At 46.6% G+C, this 9818-nt stretch overlaps 1 protein-coding gene across 3 annotated transcripts; it reads right to left on the reverse strand.

Moving 5' to 3' along the window:
- Window positions 1-19: 19 nt before the first annotated feature.
- FAM151B (family with sequence similarity 151 member B) lies at window positions 20-9399 on the reverse strand. Of its 3 annotated transcripts, none has more exons than XM_048291334.1 (6): window positions 9363-9399; window positions 9041-9166; window positions 7900-8056; window positions 5218-5426; window positions 3608-3743; window positions 20-2023 (listed from the first exon to the last, which is right to left on the reverse strand). In XM_048291334.1, the coding sequence occupies exons 1-6, from the start codon at window positions 9379-9381 to the stop codon at window positions 1870-1872; spliced, it is 801 nt and encodes a 266-aa protein (XP_048147291.1). In that variant the 5' UTR covers window positions 9382-9399; the 3' UTR covers window positions 20-1869. The 3 variants fall into 3 exon arrangements, 2 of the variants coding, with proteins under 2 accessions (XP_048147291.1, XP_048147292.1); XR_007200885.1 differs by having other exon boundaries at window positions 1937-2023; window positions 3608-3892; XM_048291335.1 differs by lacking the exons at window positions 9041-9166; window positions 9363-9399 and adding an exon at window positions 8160-8794.
- Window positions 9400-9818: the final 419 nt, after the last annotated feature.

A 9818-nucleotide genomic window follows, 5' to 3' on the forward strand; every position in this document is an offset into this window, starting at 1 on the left:
ATTTGAATAAACGCAGAGAAACAAAATCAAATTAATTTATTGATGTGCAAGTCAGACTAGACTGACATAAACAACTTCACAGGGGACTAGCAAAGACCCATAGGTAAAAATTACATAGAGAATTCATATACATATAGGTTAATCCATACAGAATAATCAAATTCACCACAGGCACATCCTGGTAATCCAGATGATGTCTTCTTTTAATTTTAGCTGATTATCCCTGTTTACTGACAGGCACAGATATTGCTCAGATATACTTCTTCCTTAAAAACATTTCTGGCAATTGCTGATGTTTTTTTACTTAATAGTTTAATGATTTTTAACAAATTCCAGTACTTCAGGCGGGAACTGGACAGTGGGAAGATTTCTAAATAACAGAAAAATGTGGTCCCAAAAAGGCCTTACCACTGAGAGATGAAATCCTGTAAATCAATGAATGCAACTGCCTGCAACAAACCATAAATAAAAAATACATAATTTCTCCAAACTCAGTACAGAAATAACAGAGCCAAACGTGACCCTTTCGTGGTACTGCCACTCGCTTGGCCCGCTGCTGCAAATTAAATCAAATACTCTGTTTAGCTATCCCAAGTATAATCAGGTAGTTTCCTTCCTAATGTGGAAAAATATTTCCTAATTGTAGCCAAGCACATCTTAGCAGATGACCAAAATGAGAAAAGCTCTACCCCTCAAAAACATAAAACAATTATTGGATAAATCTCTATAAGGGGTTGTAGGTAACAACAAGGAGTCTTGAATTTCAATGTGAAATCACCATATTTCAAGATTTAGGATTAAGAAACATAACTACCTTTTCTATCACAGCTGTAGCAATGCCACGTAAGAACCAAACATTTCTCCAATTTACTGTAGTACTAACAGCCTGTAAAATGTTCTGTACAACATCTGAGGTAACAAAATTTTCACAGGAACCATGTGAGAGGAATGGGAAAAGGAGTACAAGACGTTGACAGAGTAATGCTTCTCAGAGCATCAGCTTTTATTCAGAAGCTAAAGTGTCTTCTCTGAACCTTTGGTTTTTCCAGTATCGTTTGTGGTGTTTGGCAGAAGCCAATCCCACAGAGACGGTGTCTCAGTCTGTGTGAATTCTGGGGAACTGCAGCAGCCAAAGAGGCAATAAATGGTTTAAATTAACCAGGTCAGGCTCTTCCTGCAGGTGGTTAGCAGGGTTCTAGCTTTTGTCAGGGGAAATTTCCACTTTTGGAAATTTCTGAGAAAATTCTGAGAGCTGCAGGGACGCACAGGCCCCAACGGAGCAGAGCAGAGCCGTGGTCACTGAGGGAGCCCCGTGTGCCGCAGCGGCCCCGCGGGCACCCACGCCCTCAGAGCCACAGGCAATGACCCCTGCCAGCCTTGGAACCGCCCCGGGGACCAGCACTGCCACTGCGGCCACCAGCTCTGCTGCCACACAGGCCCCAGCCCTCGGCACCATCCGGGGCTGCTCCCCAGCCCGAGGCCGTGGCCTGGCTCCGACACTGCCCGGGCACAGAGACCACGGGCCCGGGACCACGGACACAGTGACCACAGACACGGTGACCATGGGCCAGGGACCGCGGGGCAGAGCAGCTGAGCAGTGCCAGCGCAGTACAAACAGCCATTGTCCCCTCCTGAGTGTGTGGCACCACAGATCCCATGCAGCGAGCAGGGAACAATGGGGAAGGCACTACATTTCTATTTGAGAAGCCTCTCTATGCAGTGCCGAACAAAAACTCCTCCAATAACCACAGGTGTGCTCAATATAGTCCTTCTGGCAAGGAAAATGCATTTCTCTGAACAAGAAATCCTCACATTTAAAGGGGTTTACAATAGAAAGCATTATAAGGTCAGGCACTGCCTGCTTTGCATTTACCATTCTATTCCAATGGCTTTTTTGAATTCAGAATTTTGTGGCTCAAAAATGTCGTAATAAACCCTACTTTTATCAAAGTTTTCTCGGATGAAAAGCAAGTCTTCTACAGAATACATGTCTTCCTTTCCTGTCCAAACAGTGAGGCTGTATCTATGTCCAGAAAAAAAGGGGAGAAAAAAAACGAAACAAAGAGAAAAAGAGAATGTTAAGATAAAGCATGTAAACCAGAAAGACATTGCACAAGTAAGTTCCTAAAAATATTCAGGATTACAGCATCTTAATTTTAGAAACGTAATTAAATACAAACAACTGCACCCCCCCAAAGAATTTCTGCAAGTTATCCGTGATTGTCCTGCCAACCCTCGGGATGAGTTATATAAAAAACCTCAGGTAAATATGCAGCAAAGAAATTCAGCAGACTGAGCATTTAAGGTTTGATAAAGTAATCAATAGTCACAAGCTGAGCCTCAAAACAGGAAATATGATGCAATCCCAGACGCAGGTGATTGCCGTGCTCTGTGCTCTGTCACGTCAGTGATGTGTAGAGATGCCACCTTACCCAATTCTCATTAATTGCACAGAACTCCTCAAAAAACACTGAAACCCCCCAAAGCATTATTCAGTTAAAGGCATTACCCTCCACATCCTTCACATGACATACACTTAGTTCTTCACCTTTGTTTAATAAAACTATTAATTTTAAAAATGGGTAAATCTAGAATTCAGTTGTATGTGAGCAAAACTGGCTCAGGAATTTCTGTCTTCTAATCATGCCACTAAAAACCCCCAAGTTTTATGCTGAGGTAAAAGAGAAAATCCTAGTATTTCAGTGGGAATAATGTTTGTATCCAATGAGGATATATTTGAGACTGGCACACTTCATAAGACATATTCTTAATGCAATAATATTTTTAACCTAATTTCCCAGTTTAAAATGCTTAATTCTAATTTCTGTCTTGAGTCTTCACCACAAACAAGAAAATCAGCATTTTATTTGTCCACCCTGTTGTTTCTAAATAATTAGAAACTTTTCAGAGACTCTCTGAAGTTTTCTGTCTTGGGCTTTGACCTTGGCTGGAACAACTTTATTAAATTCTCAGTAGGCAGAGCAAGTGAAAAAGATGAGTAAATGGCAGTATGTGGGAAGCTGAATTTATTCTCAATCTATTACATGTGAATAACTTCTATAATGAAACAGTTATGGGTTTATAAGAAAAATCTTTAAAGGAAAATGTAAGTTCGTTTATGAAAACCACTGAATGAATACATTTCAAGTGCCTCAACAAAATTAATTAGCTTGGAGGGAAACACCTGACTGCCCATCTAAAAATCATCTCTAACATTTTCCAGGTGACATTGTTACAAAAAATATAAATAGTGAATCCAATACAAAGTCTTTAGATTGGATGAATTCCCAACTGCAACATCAAACTATGTAGTCTATTTAACTATATTCATCTCAGGAAATGTTTGCAGCAGAACCGGATTACACACCTAAGCACCATTTGAAAGTCCTTACTGGAGGTAATGAAAAAGGAGCCTCTGGAATTTAACTACTTTAAAGAAATTAATAGCGACCTTCTGTCTGAGGAATCACTGTGAGACCTGAGGGAAATAAAGAACTGCAAGCAAAAGCATTTCCAGGGCCACCGGGATGAGCATGGGCACATGAACGTGCTGTGTTTGATACACGCAGACACGAGCTGGTCAGGACAGGTGAGGGCTGGCACTGACCTGTGGGACTGCTGCATCAGCCACTGGAGCTGCGGGACGGAGCTGGGCACCAGCGCGGCCCTGACCGCGAACGTCACGGGCTGGGACAGCGGCTGGCACAGCCGGGACATCTCCTGCACCATGGGCCACGCGTAGCCTGGGGACAGAACCGGCGCTCAGAGCGGGGCCGCGGACACAGAACCGGCCCGGTGATCACACAGCCCTGCAGGGACACTGCCGGCGGTGCGGGACAGAACCGGCCCACAGGGACAAGCAGTAAAGGCAGCATCGGCATGGGAAACAAACCTACGATGAGAACCTTTACTTCCCACACATTACATAAATAGTTACTTAATTTACATACAGCTACGGAATGTGACATTTTTAATGTATCTTTGCCCTTTCTCTAAAAGACTCTACGCCACTGACTTCAATGTGGCGTAGTTTTAAATTGTCAGGGACCATTTAAAAATAAAAACAGAAGAAGGAAGAAAAAATTAGGAAAAAAACCCAATCCGCTAGGAATGAGGTTATACACAAATGAAACACACACAGACAAAAACATTCTGTGCCTAAGAATGCTAAAATCAAACAATCTAAAATACTGAAAGGGACTTTGCTGAGATTTTTACAGGGACTGGAACTATTTCAAATTATATTTAATTGTTCTTTTGTTTCTACTGGCTATGAAAATCCTAGTACAATGGTTAATAACTTTTTTATCAATTACTCATATGTAATGTGGTGACTGGAAAGACTAAAAAAGCAGTAAATATTAAAAAAAAGTTTTGTTGGGCAAGCAGCAACTTCTAGTTGAAATCACCCAAATGAGACGGTTTTCTTTCTTAACTCTTACAGTAGAACCTTAATTAGTATTTCCATAAAGTGAAATTTAGAATGGAGATGAAATTAAATTAATTTTCAAAGGTTACTCAGTATTTCTAATGCATTTCCCAGGAATTGTCTCCTGCACTGAAAATACCTGGGAGAAACAGTTTAATACAATTGCAGTGTATCATACAAAAAAATACTAAATCTTGTTAATGAATAATTAGCAATGGGAACGGTGTATAATCCTGCCATGGTGGCTCCAGACATTTGGAGGGGACTCAGCTACTTATAGTGGGAATTGCAAGAGGAAGCCTGTGAAAAAAGCTCTAAAACAATGAAAATTTGAAGGTTTACTGCAAAAATTCAAGTATCCAGGAGAAATGTAATATTAGGGATTACGCTGACCCACAATTCGATTTTAGTGGTCAGAAAAAGCAGAGCTAAAGTTTCAAATTTTCGGCTGCTCTGTTTTTCCTCAGGACACATGCCAGGATTCCGATCACCAAACCAATGCTCCCAGGATTCAGGGAGAGCCCTCCTGCGAGCAGAGGCGAAGGAGTTTGTCCCTCAGAAGCCCTCAGCAGGTGAGAAGGAACAGTTAAAGTACAAACCAGCTCACTTTAACAGCAAAGAGATGGGGTTTTCCCCCAGCTGTGCCGCCCCTCCAGCACTGCCCGAGCTGCGGTCCGGCCCTGCCAGACCCCTGAGCGCAGGAGAGGCTCCCACAGCCACCGCCCTCTGCCCCGGGGCATAGCGCGGGGCCGGGGCCAGCCGGAGACGGGCCCGAGCCCTGCCCTTACCTTGCCCTCGGTGGCAGCCCGTGGTCCAGCCCAGGGACAGGGTGGCGGCGGGGCACGACGAGGCGACAGCGGCCAGGAAGGCGCGGGCGTCCAGCGGCGGGCGGCCCCCGCGGGGCCCGGGCAGCACGTCCCCGTTCAGCCACACGGGCCGCTCCAGCGCCCGCCGCAGCCGCGACAGCAGCTCCAGCGACGGTCCCACGGCGCCCAGGCTGTGCCGGGACACGGGCAGCGTCAGGGCACGGAGTGCCACCGCAGGGCCACCGCAGGGCCACCGCAGCCCCCCGGGCGGGCCCGGTGACGGCCGCCCTTGCGGGAGTCAAACCGCCCAGCCCCTGCCCCCCGCACTGCCCGGCCTCCCCTCACGGCCCCGGCCTTGTCAGCTCTGCATCGCAGGCCTCAGAAGGGTTTTAACAAAGGAAGCCACTGCAGTCTCTAACACTGCTGTTTCATCAGACCCGAAAGCCACAAATGCTGTAAGTTCAGTCCAAAGAGTGAGAGTCATCTCTCGTCACCTTAACCACGCTCAAGGTGGCAAAGACTTTAGCACTACTTCAGATCCAGACTCAAAGTTACCTTCACATCTGTGCAAGATGATGCACCTGTACTAGGAGAATAAAAAGCTCAACATGGACCAATTTCAGGCAACTGAAAGAGTGAAAAGGCACCCACTTGAACATTTAGCACCTGGTCGTGGCTTTTCCCCCAGTTCAAAAGTGTGGCAGCACAGAGAAGCCTACCTGTCCAATGTTCATCTGACAACTAATTATTAAATGGTTAAAAATCACTTGGGCAACCAGTGCAGACACCTTGTGAGCATTTAACAAAATCTACAGTCACATATTCCTACTGTCCTGTCAAGCCAAAAGAAAAAGCACAACTAGCTTTTTTCTAACTCTATCCTACCAAAATATTCGAAGTACTGTAGAAGGAAAAGAGATGTGGAACAATTGGAAAAAGAAATTTACACCAAGGAAATCTTTCTGCCACTGCACATTAATTAACACACCATGTAACACTGAGGAATTTAAAATCAGTAGGGTCCGATTTTTGAAATTAGGTTAGCTCTAAAACCAGCAACTGTCCCCTGAGGTGTTTGTCTTGTTTCCTCTGTAAAGTCACTTTGTATATTTTGTCTTTTCTGCTGTTGGGAAAGCTGCACAGAGGCAGGAATTCCACTCACTCGGGATGAGCTCAAGTTGTCTAGGAGAAAAGCCAGTGATGGCTTGAGCTAACATGTGGGCTTCAGCACTTCTCACACTGTCTGGGGCCAGAACAGTTCACATCCTCACATATGAAAGGGACTGTCAGGGCGAGCGGAACGCCTTCCTTTGTACTGCAAAGTATAAGGTAATGTAGTGAGAAAAAAAGCCCAAACCAAAATGGCAACATAGAAAAAAAAAAAAAAAGAAAAAGAAAAAACCAAAGCCAATCAACAAGAACAAAAAAACCCAACCCCAAAAAAACTCAGACCCCAGAGAGCACTGGTTTTGTTGTAGTGCATTTAGAAAATTCAGACTTACTGCTGACTTCATGTGAAATGACTTTGGCATTTCTGAAGTGGGACACTGAAGACCTTTTGCAGAATACATTAATTTCAGTAGCCAAAGCCAGCAGGAAATGTAATTACGTGGTCAATCAAGCTGATAGATATAGAAAGTAGATTTTTAAAGTACTATTGGAAAAATCTTCAAAACTTCAGCAATGGCATCCAAATAAATACTATCCAAAGGAACATCAAATTCTGTTAACAGTTATTTGACTCTATCTGCACTGTGTGGTGTATTTTTAAATACTTTTATAGAATCAGGCCTTTATAATGCAATGTACCTTTAAAAGCTTTTTTAAATCACTGCACTTGGCTGTAAACTCCTTGGGGAAAAACGAAAGGTAGGCGGCTTAGAATTAATTTAAACAATAATTAAAATGGAGGAAAATCCCTACCAAAACTCACAAGAAATAAGCCCAAACAAATGCCTACTGCTCTTTTTTCCCTTCTCTGCCCAGAAGGACACACACAGATCCTGCAACAATAAACAGATTTAGCCTGCCCACGTTTTGCACTTTCATGAACTTTTGCATGAAAATCGTGACTGTGTTACACAAAACCACAAGCATAAATCATATTTTACAACTATCTTGAGGGTTTTTTTGCATTTCTACAGAGTACTTAAGCGCTGATGAAGCTCTTTGTAATTTGCTGCCAAAACACACTTAGCACATGGAAACTCAGACAAAGCCAGTGAGGAGCTGAAGGGGTGCATGTCTGGAAATCACAGCTCACTTCCAACTCTTTAAAGGCAATCTCGTGGGGTTTTCAGGTGTATTTTCCATTGAGACAATGAAACAGCTAATGGTTCAAACTGTGAATGAACCTCTGAACATTTAGTTAATGAGTTAGGCCAGAGAAAGGGGCCTTCCAGAGAGGCACCACCATTTCACCTTCCCATGGGAAAGTTCTGCTCACGGCACCCAATTCACTACATAAGAAATCATTATCTGTAGTTCAAAACACTTTTAAATGTTTTGTTCTTGCCATGCTTTGGGTATTACGGACCACGTTTGCCTATGGATTATGCCCTGAATACATCATGCTAAACTGCACAAGGAGCTGTTTGGTTGACGATCACCTGTAGAATTGTAACTGGTAAGAATGCAAAGAACATAATCTTTTTGTTGAGATACCTCTTAAAATCCAGCTTGATGCCTTTATTGGTGCTGACCATCTCTGCCAGCCACTCCTGCAGGGTGATGTCACTGTCAGTGTCCGGGGGGTGAGCCAGGATGGGGTCCCCTCTCCCTCCCCGCAGGAGAACATCCGCCTCGACCATGTGCACATCGCCTGGGGATTGAGAAATTAAACCGAGAAATTAAACCTCAGCTTTCGGTGCTTCAGGGCAACAATTACCCAGCAGGTCTGTCTGCACCACCCCGTGCACTCTTACTTCAGACAGGAACTGCTGTGACACAAGAGGCAATTTTGGGGGGTTTCTGGTCACTAAACTCTTTGCAAACCTACAAGCATGTGAAAATTTATCTTTGAGGATACATTTGGCCAAGCAACCACGTGGCGTCTTTTCTTCAGGGGAACAGAAAAACGGACACCCAACATGTGAATGCACTCTTGTTAAATTTCAGGTCTTTTCCTCTCTAAACAGGGTTCCTGACAGAGGAAAGATGAGCACAGGATTTAACACTGGCAGAGACTGAGCATTCCCCTTGACTCATTGTCAAAACTGACTAGGAAAATGTTAGCTAACACACAACACAGGCGAAGACGGGTCTTAGGAGTGGCTCCAGCTCTTGAAAACAGCTTCATATCGTGAATCTGGGCAGTGCTATCAGCTTTGCAGAGAATCCAATACACACAGTTAGACTGAAATACGAAGAAAAGAGCTAGTGATAGTATTCAAGATAAAGCATATTATATATAAATTTACACAAATATGTATTTGTCAAATATTCACAAAAATTTACATAACATTCACTGCCGCCCAGGCTGGTGCACCAGGAACCTTGTGGCTCTGCACAAGTCCCTGACAGGAGGGGGCAGCCGGGGGGGTCGGGCTCTGCTCCCAGGGAACAGGGACAGGAGGAGAGGGAACGGCCTCAGGCTGGGCCAGGGCAGGCTCCGGGTGGATATTGGGGAAATTCCTTCACAGAAAGGGCTGTCCAGCCCTGGCACAGCTGCCCAGGGCTCTGATGGAGGCCCCATCCCTGGAGGGATTTAAAAGCCATGGGGATCCTGGCGGAGGGAGGGGAAAGGGAAGGGGAATGGGGAAGGGGAAGGGGAAGGGGAAGGGGAAGGGTCCTGTGCCACACTCACTTCGCGCGGCCTCCGCCGCCCGGGCCCTGCTGTTGGCGGCGTGGAACCAGCGCACGGCGGCCCCGTCCCTCGCCCCGATGTGCCCGGTGCGCAGGAAGTGATCCACGGGCCACTCGCTCCAGGCGCCTGCGGAGACAAGGCGGGGACCCCTCAGCGCGGCCCTCCCGCCACGGAGCCCCGGCAGAGCCCGGTGGAGCCCCGGCGGAGCCCCGGTAGAGCCCCGGTAGAGCCCGGTGGAGCCCCGGCGGAGCCCCGGCCCGGCCCCGGCAAAGCCCCGTTGGATCCCCGGCCCGGCCCGGCCCGGCCGAGCCGCACCGCTCACCCCGCGCTCCGCTCGCCATGGCCCGGCCGGGTCGGGCCCGCCCCGCCGGGGGCTGGGCCGCGCCGCCGCCGCACCGGGCGGGGCCGGGCCGGGCCGCGATGGGGAATAAATCAAAATTATCCCAAGTAGGGATGACCTACCTCTGTGTCCTTTGAAGCATTGTCAGCAAGGACTGACCTGGTCCGTGGGACAGGCAGTGGCTGCACCCCGCAGTCACGGACAGCCCGGACTCCGAACGGTGTAGGGCAGGATGGAGTCAAGATGAGAGCACACAGTCTTAAGCTGGTCCAGGGCAGAGTTAGGTTGGACATCAGGAGCAATTTCTTCATGGAAAGGGTGCTCAGGCCTTGGCAGGGGCTGCCCAGGGAGGTTTGGAGTGCCCAACCCTGGAGGTGTCCCAGGAAGGGCTGGAGGCGGCACTCGGTGCTCTGGGCTGGGGACAAGGTGGGCATCGGG

The sequence above is a fragment of the Corvus hawaiiensis genome, chromosome Z (genome assembly GCF_020740725.1).
Source record: "Corvus hawaiiensis isolate bCorHaw1 chromosome Z, bCorHaw1.pri.cur, whole genome shotgun sequence".
Lineage (NCBI taxonomy): Eukaryota > Metazoa > Chordata > Aves > Passeriformes > Corvidae > Corvus > Corvus hawaiiensis.